This window comes from Mus pahari, chromosome 12, assembly GCF_900095145.1.
Source record: "Mus pahari chromosome 12, PAHARI_EIJ_v1.1, whole genome shotgun sequence".
Classification (NCBI taxonomy): domain Eukaryota; kingdom Metazoa; phylum Chordata; class Mammalia; order Rodentia; family Muridae; genus Mus; species Mus pahari.
Genome location: NC_034601.1, coordinates 16,158,861 through 16,175,855, shown reverse-complemented (window position 1 = coordinate 16,175,855; position 16,995 = coordinate 16,158,861). Strand labels below are relative to the sequence as shown.

The 16,995-nt window shown below is 47.1% G+C and overlaps 1 protein-coding gene across 1 annotated transcript in view; it reads right to left on the bottom strand.

The window, feature by feature from the left end:
• The window catches only part of Ece2 (endothelin converting enzyme 2), a 16,308-nt gene extending 4,208 nt beyond the window's left edge, over positions 1-12,100 (bottom strand). Inside the window, exons 1-11 of the mRNA XM_029544749.1 lie at positions 11,938-12,100; positions 11,551-11,634; positions 11,063-11,198; positions 10,653-10,868; positions 9,695-9,819; positions 9,457-9,603; positions 9,233-9,298; positions 4,564-4,752; positions 3,638-3,780; positions 2,977-3,091; positions 1,529-1,639 (exon numbers count right to left, since the gene is read on the bottom strand). Of these exons, the coding sequence (XP_029400609.1) occupies positions 1,529-1,639; positions 2,977-3,091; positions 3,638-3,780; positions 4,564-4,752; positions 9,233-9,298; positions 9,457-9,603; positions 9,695-9,819; positions 10,653-10,868; positions 11,063-11,198; positions 11,551-11,634; positions 11,938-11,976 (1,371 nt within the window). The 5' untranslated portion in view covers positions 11,977-12,100. The remainder of the gene's footprint in view (positions 1-1,528; positions 1,640-2,976; positions 3,092-3,637; positions 3,781-4,563; positions 4,753-9,232; positions 9,299-9,456; positions 9,604-9,694; positions 9,820-10,652; positions 10,869-11,062; positions 11,199-11,550; positions 11,635-11,937) is intronic.
• Positions 12,101-16,995: the final 4,895 nt, after the last annotated feature.

Sequence of the window (16,995 nt, the reverse complement as noted above, 5' to 3'; positions counted from 1 at the left end):
GGTGCTCTTACCCACTGAGCCATCTCACCAGCCCATATTATACTTTCATATACTACATTGTTCTTTATCTGGTTAGATTAGGAGACACATGAACAGAATTTGTACAGTTGAAAACTGAGTAACACTTATCATTGGTAATCTCATCACACAGCTATCTTAACAGTCTGTTTCTAGTGTTTTTCCTACCCCAGAAATTCAGACAGAATATGGAACTGTGTTATGCAATGTGTACATATTTTTGCAATCTGCTTTCGTTCTGCTTTAAAATATCTCAGTAGGCCAGGTATGGGAGGCAGAGGCAGAAGAAGGGGCATCACAGCTTTGAGGCCAACATGGTCTACAACAGCATGTACCAGGCCAACCTCATCTCAGGCTTGGGTTTCTTGTTTGGGGGTAACAAACTTGTCAGGCATGTTAAAGGGCTCCAGATGCAATACTGGCATTATCAGTTTCTCTTTTAATCGAAGAAAAAAAGCCAGACATAGTTGTTTAATTTAAAAAATAAGTTCTAAGCCGGGCGTGGTGGCGCACGCCTTTAATCCCAGCACTTGGGAGGCAGAGGCAGGCAGATTTCTGAGTTCGAGGTCAGCCTGGTCTACAAAATGAGTTCCAGGACAGCCCGGGCTATACAGAGAAACCCTGTCTCGAAAAAACAAGAACAAAACAAAACAAAACAAAAAATCAGTTCTAGGTATCAGAAGGCTGAGGCAAGGTCTAGCCTGGAATTCATAGTAAATTCCAGGCCAATTGAACCATTTAAAAAATGTGAGACTGTTACTATATATATATTTTTTTGTTTTGTTTTTTTAAGACAGGGTTTCTCTGTGTAGCCCTGGCTGTCCTGGAACTCACTTTGTAGGCCAGGCTGGCCTCGAACTCAGAAATCCACCTGCCTCTGCCTCCCAACTGCTGGGATTAAAGGCGTGTGCCACCACTGCCACTAAAATTTTTTTTAAATAAATAACTAATTTATCTTCAATTTAAATGTGGTATCATAATCCATCCTATTATTTATTTTTCCTCTACTGCATAATTGGACATTTCAGGTCTCCCATAAATATCTAATATTTGATATTATTATCGCCTATATAATATATATATATATATATTATTTATATATATATATAAATTAATATTAGTATTATTTTTGGTTTGGTTTGGTTTAGTTTGTTTGTTTGTTTGTTTTTTGAGGTAGGGTTTCCCTGTGTAGCCCTGGCTGTCCTAGACTCGCTTTGTAGACCAGGCCGTCCTCGAACTCACAGAGATTTGCCTGCCTCTACCTCCCAAGTGCTGGGACTAAAGACACATGCCACCACACTTGGAAATTTTTGATAATTATATAGGAAACATAAACCTAGTATAAGACTTTGTAAAATTACAGAAAACTTTAAGGAACCCAACACCTCATAATCGCACCACCCAATGTGCTGCTTAGTGAATTCCCTTCCCAATTTTTCTATGTATGCACATAAATGACCAGCAGAAACAAAACAAATCAAAGGGTAGTTTTAGAAATGTGAAGACTCACGATTTCCTTGCTTTGTCGGTCAAATGTGGCCTTCACAAAGAGTGAACCCAGAGCAAAGCCAAGGGCATCATCTGTATTGGAGATGCAGGTCTGCCACCTCGGAGTGCAGGACTGTAAAGGAACAAGGAGCAGGGTCCCAGAGATAGCAAGGACCTCTAGTCCGAAGGCCTCTCTTCCTGTGCTAAGTCCCACAGAGCTAGACAACAGCTTGGCTTGGGCTTCAGGAGGCCTTTCTGCTTCAGACTCCAGAGATATGTAAGGCAATATCTCAAACTGCACTGGACCCAGAAGCAAAGCTTCAATAGAAAGACAGGTGAGCTACCCACTCCATTCTCTGTTCCCACTCCTGTTATTGCCCTAATAGCCCTCCTTGACTTCAGAAGTTTCCATGATGATGATGATAATTAGTTATTGGGGAGGGGGGCACTCGGAAGTCAACCTAAAGGAGCTTCCATGTGGGACTTGGGGCTTGAACTTGGGTCATCAGGCTTGGTGTCAAGCGCCTCGGCTGTTCTAAGCCATCTTGCTGGTTAAAGATGTTTAAAAAGTGTTTCTTTGCTCAGTTCTACAGTTCAGACTTCTATGCAATCAGTTCACTCTACCTGAAACCCCAGGATCACCCCAGCTTCCTCCATTACCTTCCTTCCGATTCAGTCCCTCACTCTTTCCACTAGCTCCACCTCATCATCTCTTGTGTAGTCTTTCACCATTTTCCTGTTCTACAACGTGTCATCACTTGGCGAAGTCAGACTTCTTACCATAACTGCCAAGTTCCCTCACTGATGTCCCGTGCCCATCTTCAGCAAACTCTGCTGCCCTGCTCTCAAGCTCCCACCAGAACCCCTGCAAACACACTGACCTCCCCCGGGCCTCCGTGAATTTGCATGTATGTTTCTTATGCCTGAAATGCTCCTCGCCACTGTTTTCTCATTCTTCACATGGCCGACTTTGAGAACATTTTCCTATGGCCTCCCCCACTTTGTCCCTCACATTGAGTGTGCTGTCCCAGCTTCTGCTTTATAACATAAAGGAGGTTTTTCACCCCTTGTGAACAATTAAAACCCTCAACATATATGCATTTGCTTGTAGTTTTATGCCCTGTGCTTATTCAGGCCTTTTGAAATGCACAGCACTTGATCATCTTCATCCTCCTCATCGAAGCTGTATGCTGTATGCGCCACATGCTGACATTAACTCAAGCTCGCCTTGGCTGTTATTCATGTGTTACAGATCACAGGAAATGAAGAGCCAGAGGAACTTGCTCACATACCCAAGATGCCATAGGCCAAAATATGAAGGAACTGGATTGGAAGTCATGAGGGCTTGATCCCAAACTCTATGTCCCATACCATGTGCTCATGCACCATGAGGAAAATGTCCCTTACACACTGTGGGCAGGTATCACCAGCTAGATTTAGTCAGAAAGGAAGCAGAGCCAGATAGCCCACCTTCTTGGTACCGTAGAGGGTCTCCAGCAGCTTCTCCTGTGCAGTCTCAAAGCGCTGGTCAAGGCTTGAGGTCGTCTTCTGTACCAGGTTCCAAATTAGGTAATTGTTCAGGATGCTATTTCCATATCAGAGATTAAGGAAAGACGTATAGAGAACCCTTCCCCCTCCTCAGCCAGTCCCCAGGAACATGCAAGCAACTGAGGTTCTTTGTTTGTTTGTTTGTTTTTGTTTTTCGAGACAAGGTTTCTCTGTATAGCCCTGGCTGTCCTGGAACTCACTCTGTAGACCAAGGTGGCCTTGAACTCAGAAATCCGCCTGCCTCTGCCTCCCAAGTGCTGGGATTAAAGGCGTGCGCCACCACGCCCGGCAAGCTATTGAGGTTCTGAGAGGTGTGGGAAAGTGGTCCTGAAGCCTCTTACTCTGGGACTCAAGAGAAGACAGCTTGGAGCAAGATGAGGGAATAGAGGTCACAAATGGATACCCTGACACTCTGCCCAGCGGAAGGGTCCACAGACATTTTAATCTGAAGTTTGGAAGGTCCAGGGTCTTATCACTCAATCTGTGTGCCAAGTCACTGTGGTTGGTCCTTCCAGAGATCTCCAGAGCCTTGAGTCCCCTCCACCATCAGTACCTTTTCCCCACTCCAGTTCCCCAGTCACACCTTGGTTCCGTACGGTTGATGAGCTCCGACACCTGTTGTAAATACTCAGTCCCATACACCACCACAGGCTCAGAATCACCCAACTCAAGTGGCGATAACAAGAAAGAAAGGAACTCCAGCCAGTCCATGGCGGGCGCGAGAGCCTGAAAGCAGAAAATCTTCAGGCTTCCCTGCCTTCCCACTGGGTTCCCAACAGACTCATTCCCCCACTGATTTGCTACAGCCCGGGCATCTTTCCCATTGCCATAGTAACAGTTACTGGCTGCTTGGGGACCCCTTTCTGCAATAAATGCTTTTCCAGGCCTGAATGCCCTGCAGTCTGGGAGCCTAACCACTTATTATACAAGGAAAGCTACTACGTGTGATATTCAGTTTGGGCACAGAAATTCAAATATTTTCATGCCAGTTGATCAAACACCATTTCTCCAACACATCCCACATACCTGGCCTCTTTCTAGAATCTTCTTATCTCTAGTCTTTCCATAATTCAACACCAAGAAGTCTAACAACGACGGCATTAGGAGATACTTCCATATCACTCTGATTAATTCGTGGCTACCTTATCCATTTGTTTTTCCCCTTTGCTTGCTTGCTTGAGATGAGTTCTTACACTGTAGTCCAGATTGGCCTGGAACTCACAGAAATCCTCCTGCTGAGGTCTCCTAAGTGCTAGGGTTACAGGCGTGAACCACCATGCCTGGCTAAATATTTTAATGACGGTCTTTTCATGTAGTCCAGGGCAACAAGAAAAAAGACTACCCAGTGGCCTTGAGAGGGGTGGCTTAAAATGTTTACCACATTTCTTTCCAGGACAGTGGCACACACCTGGGGACGCACAGAAGTAGCAAACAGGGAGAGGACTGGTTGTTTCAGGAAGATAGGGGAAACGGGGTGGTCTTTTTCAAGGGCTCCCCTGCCTACCCCACCTGCAGCTCTGAGATGCTCATCTTGTGATAGATCTTCTCCTCATCACGCCGCTGGTCCTGGGGCACAGTGATGTTAGCCAGCTCTATCTCCAGCTCCAGCACCCGCTGCATCTGCTCCCGGGTGGAGGTCGGCTGTCCACCCAGCAGCACTCCCAGCTCCACCATGTAGTCCAGGTAGGCAGCGAGAACCTGTGGAAGCCCCCGGCCATCCGCAAAGCGAGCGACAAGTCCTGCCCAAGGCAGAGGTCTGCTCTGGCCCTCACCTCTTCCCACCATTTTGGCTTGATAAACCAGGGTTATGGAAATCTTGGTGACTGTTTACTTTCTGATCCATTGCTGACCACCATCTGCCTGACTCACTTAATTACCAGTGCATTTATAGTCTATTCCCCCACCACCACCAAGTGGACGATGTTCTAATTATGTCAGCTGTTCATCACTGAATCCCAAGAGCCTGGATCAAGGCCAAGCGCAGAACTGGTCCCCTGTAAATATTTATCCAATGGATGGACTCCCATAGTGCTTTGCTTTCTCGTTTTCTAATGCCCTTTTAATTGCTCCTTCAGTCCATCAGGGGCCATGTGGTTTTTATTTGAACACCTGAGTGGATCCTGTAAGGAATCTGCCCCTTCGAGTCCCTTCTTCAAGTCTCTCATCCTAACAGGTCTCACATGTGCTTGTATCCATCCTCCCAAGGGACAGGAGAGCACAGAAAAAGAATATTCATACTGAACACCATGTATCCACATGATACATGATCCGTGGGCCCCTCTTCCTCAGTTTTAGCCTACTCTCACCCTCACTCAGCTCCTTCCATTTGGACTCAAATTGGGAACCTCACGTTTCTCCTCTGATACATGGCTAAGGGATTTACGTATAATTTATCTTGCGCCCACAGCATCACAGCAACTCCATAAAGTCCATATTAGTTGTGGTGGCGCACCCCTTTAATCCCAGAACTTGGGAGGCAGAGGCAGGGCCATCTCTGTGAACTGGAGGCCAGCCTGGTCTACAGGATGAGTTCCAAGACAGCCACAGATACACAGAGAAACCCTGTCTCGACAACAAACAAAGAAACAAACAAGCAAAAAAGAAATCCATATGACCCCCAAGTTTCATAGGGAAAGCAAGCTTGATAAAACAAGGTTTGACTCTGGCAGGATGTGGGGACCTGAGCACCACCTGGGCTCAGGCCACCTCAGCCCAGTCTGGTTCCATCAGGACAAGGTCGTCTGCTTTGTTTGCCACTGGAATCTTCAGTTCGAGTACAGTTTAAGTGTTTGTTGAGCAAAGGGAGAAACCATGCGGTTAGATGGTCAGCTCTGTTCAGCGGCCACCTCTGTGGCCCTTCCCACCCCCCACCTTTATCACTGCTCTATCAGAAGAGTAGCAACCCACTCCCCGTCCTAAGGAGAGACAGTTAACTCAGAACTCCAGACACGACGCCTTTCTTGCTCTACTTCCTTACCCTTAGCTTGAGACTTACTTCTGAGATATCCTGGAACCCTTTGCTTTCCTAGTTTTCATCCTAGCTCAGTCACCGAACTACATCATCCCCTGCGTTACAGCGGGAGGCTTCCTGCCTAAGAAAACCAATGATACAATGAGAATCAAACCCAAGGCCTTTCCCAAAGCAACATGGGTCTTCCCTGCATTCTTCTGCGTGCACACATGCACACATAAGTACACAGCACCTGTGTAAGCATGGCCTGCCACTCATGTGGGGTAAGAAGACAGCTCTTGAGAGTTGGTTCTCTCATGACACCCTGAGGGATCTGGGAGTCAAACTCAGCTCATAAGGCCTTTTGACTAGCACCTGCACCTACCAGGCCATCTTTCCAGGAGCCCATTCCCTTCTTTTGGGATAAAGCCTAAACTTGCCAGTTATGGTAATGTAACATCTGTATATAGTCTTAGCACTCACGAGATTGGAGTAAGAAAGCTACTAAACTCCAAGAGTTAAGACCAGCGGCTAAGCCGGGCGTGGTGGCGCACGCCTTTAATCCCAGCACTTGGAGGCAGAGGCAGGCAGATTTCTGAGTTCAAGGCCAGCCTGGTCTACAGAGTGAGTTCCAGGACAGCCAGGGCTANACAGAGAAACCCTGTCTCGAAAAACCAAGAAAAAACCAAAAACAAACAAACAAACAGGGGCTAGAGAGATGACTCAGCGGTTAAGAGCTCTGACTGCTCTTCTAGAGGTCCTGAGTTCGATTCTCAGCAACCACGTGGTGGCACACAATCATCTGTAATGGGATCTGATGCCCTCTTCTGGTATGCATAAAGAGAGTTACAGTGTACATAAAATAAATAAATAAATAACTCTTTAAAAAAAAAAAAAAGAGTTAAGACCAGCCTGGGATGCACAGTAAGACCCTGTCTCAAAAAAAAAAAAAAATCTGAATTCTAAATTAGACCTATATATCTGTCCTGAAGGACTGGGCCACCTTCTCCTATTTCATTTCCTCTCTTCTTCAGTCTGTCAACAGGCCGTTCACCTTCCTTCTTCAGAGCCTGTCTGAGGTGCTGCCTCCGTGGGCCCCTCTTCCTCAGTTTTAGCCTACTCTCACCCTCGTTCAGCTCCTTCCATTTGGACTCAAATTGGGAACCTCACGTTTCTCCTCTGTGACTGTCAGAACAACCCGTGACCAGAGTAAAATCACAATGCTTCATATTCTCTCCCCCCTCTGAGAGAACAGCAGCAGTGTTCATGCATGTCAGGGGGAAGGTCAGGCTAAGAAGTTCAGGAAATGCTTAGGAAGGAACAGCCAGGGCTCTCCAGTTGCTCTACTCAGCAGAATGCTCTTTCTTCCACGGCCTTACCACCCAAGCATCTCCTTCCTTTTCCTGTCTCCCACCCCTCTCCTACACCTTCATCTACATTTTAAGGAGAAGTGCCCTTGAGCTTCTGGCTCATCTCCAGCACTCCTCCAACCACCGCAGCTGCCTCCTGACCTCTCATACAGAATGTGCCCACATTCCTCCAACTCACACGTCTAAACCAAGAGTCTCCCACACGCTCCATGCGGGAGCATAGGCTTGTACTCAACCCCTCAAATGAGGAAGCAGCCTCGGCAGCACCCATCAATTACAATGAACAGGATTGCTAAAGGTGAAATACAGGCCCGGTCTCAAAGTTACTCCTTGTCCTGTGACATCACACTGTTTCCTGGTCTCCAAGTTTTCCAGGTTGGTTCTTCTACACATAGCACCCCTAAGGCCCACTTCATTTCACCACAACTCAGCCTTATAGCATCAATCACCTCTTTCCTCTTCTAACATCCAGTAACTAGCAAGCTATGATTCAGCTTGGTTCATCTTGAAACCTCAACCGCTTAGCACTCACCCTCGTCATTCCCTTGCCCGGGCCCTTAGGTCTTAGACTCCAGGCATTGCAGAGATTCTTGTCTGAAGGTTCCCTTCCCTGCATCTTTTCCTTACCTCCAGACAAACAGGCTTCCCAAGGCACCACCAATAGCCTCTCCTTCCCTGCTCTGGAAGCTGGGGGGGGGGGCGGGTAACTCTTTAGGGGCTGCAGAATAAAGCTTTGAGCCAAGCATTCCAAATCTTCTCCGTCACCAGTCACTGATCACCTTCTAGTCCTCCACCTGCTCAGGAGCACATCTTGCCAAGCCACCCTTCTTGTTACATTCTGAGCATGTTCTAGCCTTCCCGGCTTCCGTGTTTTCTCAACACATCATCTCTGCAGAATACCCTCTTTTGCCCCCTGGACCCTTCCTTTCTCATGGTCCACACCAAGCTTTTTTCCTTTTCAACCCTTGTGTAGCCTGTCTCTACATAGGATGAGCTCTGTTGATCTCTGTTGTAGTCATATTATTATTATGTTTATTTGTGTGTGTGTGTGTATGTGTGTGTGCATTTGCATGAGTGTGGAGGTCAAAGGAATCTTTGAGGAGACAGTTTTCTTGTTCCATCACGGGTATCTTATGGATTGAATACTGGCCATCAGGCTTGACAGCAAGTGTCTTTCTTACCTGCTGAGCCATGGTGCTGGCCCATGTCTTTGCTTTTTGTTTTTTTGTTTTTTGAGACAGGGTTTCTCTTTATAGCCTTGGCTGTCCTGGAACTCACTCTGTAGACCAGGCTGGCCTTGAACTCTGAAATCCACCTGCCTCTGCCTCCCAAGTGCTGGGATTAATGGCGTGTGCCACCATGCCCACACGTCTTTGCTTTTATAGGGCCCAACTCAAATGTGATCTCCTAAGGAAACCCCTAGATGCCCTTCATCTCACTTGAGTCTCAGACACCTTTTGGAACTTGTTCTCAGATGCCTAGATTCACAGACTTCTTGTGACAATGACTCTGAAACTCATAGCTCAGATTTTTTTCTACCACATCTGGCATACAGTAGGTACCCATGAGAGTCTTTCCAGGGCTGGGGATGTAGCCCAGTAGTAGAGCTGCTTGCCTTGCATGTGTGAGGCACAGGGTTTGATTCTCTGCACCACAAAAAAAGAAAAAAAAACCTGTTGGAGTAATAGGAAGAAAGGAAGGGGGAAGAATAAGGAGGAGGAAGAGGAGGAGGAAGGAGAAAAGCTAGTTGCCTTGCTAGGCAGCACAATGGGCTCATTCTGACCCTAAGAAAAAAGTAAAGTAAATAGGGATTAGCCAGCTCCGTGGGGATGGGATAGGGTACTAGGAAGTGCCTTACTTTCTCATTGGCAGTTCTATTTAGGTAGTAATCTCGAGAGGGCAGAAAAAGCCCAGACTGGTCCACCTGCAAGAGCAAGGCATAAAGGTTAGTCTCCCTCCCCCTTTGTAACGGAGACTCTTGTGTATGGGGTTGGGGGCGTGTTCAGCCTGCCTGTCATAGGAGAGGGCAATCATGGCTTGGCAAGGTTTCCACGAGTCCCTTCCCTTTCCCCAGCTAGGCACCTGGATGATATTGCTGTTAGAACTCTTGGAATCAGCACTGACATAGACGGTAAAGAACGGGGTGGCTCTGTACGTCCCGGCGACTGCCTTGAGCACGTCCATGAAGCTGTCCTCCTCCCAAGGCCCCGTGATGTTCCAACCACCAATCTGAGAGGAGATCACAAGTGGAATCTCCAGTGCAGGGGTCATCAACCGTCCCTCCTCCTTCTCTTGTCCACAGCCCACCCAGGATCCCTGCCTTGTCAATGAGGTCTCTAAGTGGCTTGGCTCCTAGCTTCTCAATGCGCTCTGACTGTAGGCAGGACAGGTAGAAACTTCGAGTCTTCCGTTCAGCTTCACTGCTGGAATTGAAAGTGGTGTTCTCTGCAATGGGTAGAACACAGGACAGGATCCGGGGCGCGGTTAGACTAACTGCTGTAGGGAAGCCTCTGGCCTTGGCTCCTCTCTTGGCCCACTTACATATCTGTGTACTTTGTGGGACTGGAGATTGAATTTAGAACCTTTCACATGATAAACAGTGCTCTCCCACTGAGCCGTATCCCCCAGTCCTCTTCTCATTTTGGTAAACTCAAAAACAGGGTCGTAATTAGTTGGCCACGCTTGCTTTGACTTTCCAACCTCCTGCCTCAGTCTCCTGCATAGTTGGAATTATCAACATACATTAACAAACCAGGTTCTTCCCCCAACCCCTGTCAGAAGGAGTCTCACTGTATAGCCTGGGTTGACCTGGAACTTACTATTTAGACCAGGCTAGCCTCAAACTCATAGAGATCGTCCTATTTCTGCCTCCTTGCTGAGTTCGGGCATTTTGAAACAGGGTCTCACTATGTAGCCCTGGCTGTCCTAAAACTCACTCTATAGACCAGGCTGGCTTAGAATTCATAGAGATCCATCCATCTCTACCTCCTGTGCTGGGGTTAAAGGTGCACACCACTCAGGAAGACTGAAAGAGCAAATTGTGGCTTTCCCTCCTGTTTGTGGATACCCTCAAAGAAGCCCCTGTCATCCTGCCCCATCTAACCCACCCCCAGTTACTAAGCCTTCCTGTTCTCTGCAAATCCTCCCTCGAGAGCTTCACAGAATGATCCACCTAGTTCTGCACCTGTGAATATTTATTGAGTACCCACTAAGTGCTGGACCACGTGTTAGACAGGAAGCTTTTGATTGGCATAGCATGCCTGACAGCCTTCACTCACCAAGTAGGTGCTTCAGTATGGCCTGGTTCTGGTCCCAGAGGCTGTTGAAGGTGTTCCAGCGAGAACGTCCACTGGGTAGAGGGTTTCTTCGAATCCAGCCTCCACAGGAGAACTGGTAGAAGTCCTGACAGGGGCTCACCCCACGGTCTAGAGACTCCAGGATTTTTCCAGCTACACGAATGCAGGCTTCTGTGACACAGGTGCTATGGGCTGGGTCTGTGGCAGGAGACATGGCAGAAGGCGGGAGACTGTCAATCGGGGTGAAGGAAGAAAAACCTTTTGAGAAGCTGATGACAGCAGGAAGTTGGAAAGGCTAGCCCCCCCACAAAGAAAAATATTGAGGGGACTTTCAGGTTTTGGTCCCCCCCCCCCCAGCTATGAGGGCTACCAACAGGTGTGAACCCACCTACCTCTGTGGTACTGGACCCACAGAGCCACAAGGCAGCCCAAAAGAAGGGCAGCCAACACTAGAATGAGGCCTGCCAAGACCAGCTCCAACTGTGTGTGTGAACCAAAGAGTTGTCTTGTCCTCTTCTGGAATCCCACCTAGGGAACATGGGACAGGAGCAATTGAGCTGTGTCGCAAGGACCCAAGATCGCAGAAGTCCTCCCAGAAAATAAAGATATGAAGAAGGTACAGCCAGTTTCTAGATTCATAGAGCAAATAGCTAGTGGGGGTTAACTTCGGGCCCAAGAGCAAAGAGGCAGGTGGAGCCTGTTTTGTGCAACGTCATGTCATGGCTTTGAAATGCCTCACTACAGTCCTGGCAGAGGCCAGAGATGGAGTGGAAACCGGGACAAGCGACCCACCAGAACAGCCCATATCACATGGTTATGGGCAGGCAGGCATCATGCCAAAGGTGCGGCCTGATGAGAAAAGGGGAACCCCTTTGCCCACCTCCAGTGAGTCCCGGGTGGTCCTGCCTTCTACTGTAATCTCTGGTGATTCTTCATCCCGAAGCTTAGCACGTTTGTACTCCATCTGCAAACAGTTCAGATGCACCGAGAGGTTGGGCAGCTAGGCCTTCTGCCCAAGGCCCTGCTCGGGTGTCCCTCGCTGGGCCGGCTTCCTCCTTCATGCAAAGAGGGCCCTTCCCCGGGTGTCAGACTCTCAGACTAGGGTCCCCTCTGACACCATCCCTTTCCAACCCGCAGAAGAAGCCCCATCTCCGAGGCAAGCCGGGGGTCCCAGCCAGATGCTGCCAGCTCACTCACACCCGCCCCTGCACACTTTGTGCCCTCTCCACCCGGGTCCTCTCCCCTGGAGTCCAGGACCATCACTCACACTGCCTCCGCCACCCAACTCGTGCAGCGCGACGTTCATGGTGGAGTGGAGCAGGGCCGGGCCGCGCCTTAGGGCTGGGCCAGGTTGACCCGCCCAGGAACTACGGCCCAGGCCACCCGCTGAACCCCGCCGCTGCCCTCCATCACAGCCACTGCTGCAGCCCCTGCCTTGGCCGCGTCGGCCCCGCTTTCTCAGGTCTCCCCCACCCAGCGGCGCGCCCGGGGGTGGGAGCGAGGGGGAGGGGCGGAGCGCGCGCGGCTCCCCGCCAGCATCGGCGCCCAGACCACGTTCCGCGCAACCGCTGCTCTCCATCAAGCCTGAGAGCCCCTCAGGCAAGCCACCCATAATTTGCTTTCATTTGGTTGAGGCCCAATCATTACTAATATTTTTTTTTTTACCCGGACTCTCCAAATTTCAGGCCTTCTTCAATACTTTTAAACGCTGTAGAGGAGTCATATCCCAGCGAGGAACCTTTACCTAGCAGAATGTCTGCGGGGTCTTTTTTTTTTTTTTTTTTTTTTTTTTTACAGCAGGAAACCACAGGCAGCTCACCTCTATACAGGTGTCCATAGGATATCTACAACAGCACAAGGCTCCAGGCACAAGTGCACACAGAGAAACTCTGAAGCAACTATTCTGAATTTTCACAATGTATATACGGAAAAGCCCACTGTCATTGGGGACACACACACACACACACATACCAAGTGTTAGGGCAGCATGCACTATACACACAGCTCCACACTAATGCCGCTCTTACACATTGCTTCAAGATGGCACTTCTACTCTCCAAGATAATTGCTGTCATCGGATGATCTCATAAAGGGAGGGTTGCAGATGGTGACAAATTGGCAGGGAAAAAAACAGCCATGCACAGATATTTAAAGAAAAGACATGCTAACACTTCCAACTCAGGAAGGCAAGCGATTTTATTTGGGAGGTTTACAAGAGGGGAAAAAAAAATCACCAAGCAATATTTAACTGAAACGCAACAGTGTGGTATCCATGCATCGCCATCTGCCTTCCATATTGTCATTCCTTAAACAGGCAGGCGAGTGTTACAGTCTGTTGCGCCAAGGAATGCCTCATGTTTTTTACAGTGCTGCGGAGGGAACTGGGACACCAAAGCACAGTCTCCTCTTCTTTTCCCTAACCAAGAGAATACCAAACCGTGATCTGAGGCAGCCTTAAGAAGTGAGTGGCAATGGATACTCATTTATTGATTCACACCTAGGTTCTCAGACATCTTATTGCAAGTGGTGCTAGCGTGGGCTATTCTTGCTACTGAGAAAGATGCAAGATGAATGGATTTGGCTGAGAAGTGCTAGACTGTTTTCTTAGGCACTGTTCCATCCCCAAACTGCATGTTCTCAAACAAGACAGAGCACAGTGTCACTGTTAGGAGGAACAATTCTGGGTTCAGACTCAGTTTCCCCGTCTGTAAAATGGAAATAAGAGTAGTATGCAGGCAGTGGTGGCACATTCCTTTAATTCTAGCACTGGGGAGGCAGAGGCAGTTGGATCTCTGAGTTCAAGGCCAGCCTGGTCTACAAAATGAGTTTCAGGGCAAAGCAAGCAACAGCAAAAAAAAAAAAAAAAAAAAAAAGGATCTACCTCAACTTGTGTTTCCATAATTAAATAGAACAGTGACTGGCACATAAAAAGTGTACTCTGAGTCAATCTGGTTTTTATCAGATACTGGGTATTAAACCAAGGGCCTTGCACCTGCTAATAGGTATTTTACCTCTAGATTATTTGGGGCCTAAAAAGATTATTTGGGGCCTGCATTGATGGCTCAATGGTTAAGAACACTGGCTGCTATTCCAGAGGACCTAAGTTCAATTCCCAGCAGTCACATAAAGGCTCACAACCTTCAGTAATTCAAATTCCAAGGGCTCCAACACCTTGTACTGGGCACTACCCATGATTCACAGACACACATAGGCAAAATATCCGCACACATAAAATAAGAATAAATTAAATTTTAAAATAAATAAAAATTCAAACAATGTTTTCAGGGATAAGGTGTTTAAAATAAAGTCTTATTTTGGCTGGGTATGGTGCTTCACACCTTTAATGCTAGCACTTGGGATTTAGAGCCCAGTGTATCTATGTGAACTCAAGCCAACCTGGTCTACAGATTGAATTCCAGTACAGCCAGGCCTACATAGTGACTGAATCTGTCTAAATAAGTTATTGGTATCATTTTTGTTTGTTTGTTTGGTTGGTTGGTTTTTTTTCGAGACAGGGTTTCTCTGTGTAGCCCTGGCTGTCCTGGAACTCACTCTGTAGACCAGGCTAGCCTTGAACTCAGAAATCCACCTGCCTCTGCCTCCCGAGTGCTGGGATTAAAGGTGTACACCACCACTGCCCGGCTTGTTTTTGTTTTTTTTAAGACAGGGTTTCTCTGTATAGCCTTGGCTGTTCTGGAACTCACTCTGTAGACCAGGCTAGCCTCTAATGCAGAGATCTTTCTGCCTCTGCCTCCTGAGTGCTGGGATTAAAGGCATGCGCCACCACTGCCCGGCTTTGTTTGTTTGAGACAGAGTCTCACTATGTAGCCTGGGCTGGCCTCCAACTTGCAATGATCTCCCTGCCTCTGCCTCTCAAGTACTGGAATTATAAGTGTACACCACCAAGCCCCAGTATTTTAATTATTATTATTATCATTGTCCAAGACCTATAATAGAGTGAAACTAGTAAGGCTGGGAAAGTATACTCTAGTCCTCTGATAGTGGAGCAGGCTAGGTTCCCCAAGCATCAGGCTTTCCTCATCTTGACATACTGGAGCCTGAAGCAGCTGTCTACTCAGGACAAGTCTCTGGCTTGCTCATGCTCACTCTGGTGACAAGATGGCCTCTTAGCATTCAGCTCTTGACTTCCCTTCCAAAACTACAAGAAAGACAACTCAGCACTTGGGAATCAGGTGAGGTGGCATATCAAGGTCATCCTCGGCTACACCCTGAGTTTGAGGTCAGCCCAGGATATATTAGACCCTGTCTAAGAAAGAAAAGGAAAGGGAAGAAAAAAGGGGGAAGGGGGAAATCAGAATGAGTCAGATTGGGTAGAGCAGGTCCATAATTCCAGTTACTCAGAATCAGAAAGATAATAAATTTACAGCTTGCCTGGGGACCCTGAGCAATTTGGTGAGACTGTATCACAAAATGCAAAGGAGAAAAATGTCTGGGATTCAGTAGTAGAGCATTTGTATGAAGCCCTAAGTTCAGTCCCCCAATTGTCGGAGTCATCTTTTTTTTACTTTGTATGAAGGTGTGTTTCTGTTTTTTCTTTCTTTCTTTTTTTTTTTTTAAAAAGATTTATTTATACATAGGTAAGTACACTGTTGCTGTCTTCAGACACACCAGAAGAGGGCATCAGATCCCATTACAGATGGTTGTGAGTCACCTTGTGGTTGCTGGGAACTGAACTCAGGACCTCTGGAAGAGCAATCAGTGCTCTTAAACCCCAAGCCATTTCTCCAGCCCTATTTCTGTACTTTCAATCATTAATTCTGTACCTGCAAAGAGCAAAGAGCTGGCAGAATTTTGTTATTGTCATTTCTATTTCCCAACACCAAGTTTTCTGGTTTGTAAATATTTGTCCTTCCTCGAGGCAGTCTAGCATTGTATCTATCAGAGGTTGTCTTGCTACTGAACGGTTGTAATACAGATCTGATTGCCAGTTGCTGGGCAGGAAGTGATGAGGCAGAGCTTCCTGGCAGAGAATGACATGGGAGAAGAAAGCAGAAATGGAAGATTAGGAAGCGAACATGAAGGGGAGTAGCTGGACCTCAGTGGAGCAGAGAAGTGTCGAGCTAGTCTCTTGGTGGGTTGTAGGCTAGATAGTTAGGTTAAGTTAGATGAGCTAGCTGGGAGAATGATTGCTCAAGCAAAAGGCCTAAGCATTAAACTATAATAGATGTCTGTGTTGTTTTATTCATACCATAGGCGGTCCAAGAAAGTCTGCTTATACTGAAAGGCAAGAAAGGGAACTGAATCAAAACCCACCAAGTATATACAGCGCTTCAGTTTGTGCACCATTGTTGTGGTTTTGAAAGAGAATGGTCCCCATGTGTCCATATTATTTGAATACTTGGTCCATAAAGGACTAGGAGGTGTGGCCTTGTTGGAGGAGGTACATCACTAGAGTTAGGTTTTGAGGTTTCAAAATTTCACACCATTTCCAGTTCCCTCTCTCCCTCTCCCTCTCCCTCTCTCTGCCTTCTGCTTATGGACTGTAATCTCTCAGTTACTGCTCCAGCACCATACCTGCCCATCTGCTGCCATGCTTCCCGCCGTGATGGCCATGGACGCAGCCTCTGAAACTATAAGTAACTCTCATTAAACACTTCCTTCTGTGAGGTGTACATGGTCATGGTGTCTCTTCCCAGCAATAGAAAAATAAGCAAGACTGTTCTAGATGAGTTACCTATATGGGCTCATTCATCCTGTGACATCCTTGTGAGCTAGGATTGGAATCCAGGGTTTCTGACTCATTTCTGGAAAGCAGATTAGAAATGTGAATCAAGAAGAAACCAGGTTTCTCCAACACTATTGCTACTCTTTCACCATATCTCTAAGAAGAATAAGAAGAAACACATCTGTTTTGAAGCCAGGCTAACTTGGACTCAAACCTAGGCTCCATCTCTTATTTGCTGATACCTATATCAAGTTACTGGACAGAGCTAAATTTTCCATGCTTGTTAAACAAAACAACAATCCCTATTTTAGAGAACTAAATACTCACGAGAATCTAGTACATTTACAGCGTTCTCAGAGTCACAAAGAATTAACCTGAATATTTTCATGTCTCCCTCATGATCAAAATCAATTTAAAAATTTTTTTTATTATTTATTTAGTTGTACACGTGTGTATGACTCTATCATACATGTGCCCAAAGTTAGGGGATGCTGTAGTTACAAGCAGTTGTAAGCTGCCTGATGTGGGTTCTGGGAGTTGAACTCAAGTCCTCTGTAAGAACAGTACATGTTCTTAACCACTGAGCCACCTCTTCAGCTCTTTTTTTTGTTTTTGTTTTTTGAGACAGGGTTTCTCTGT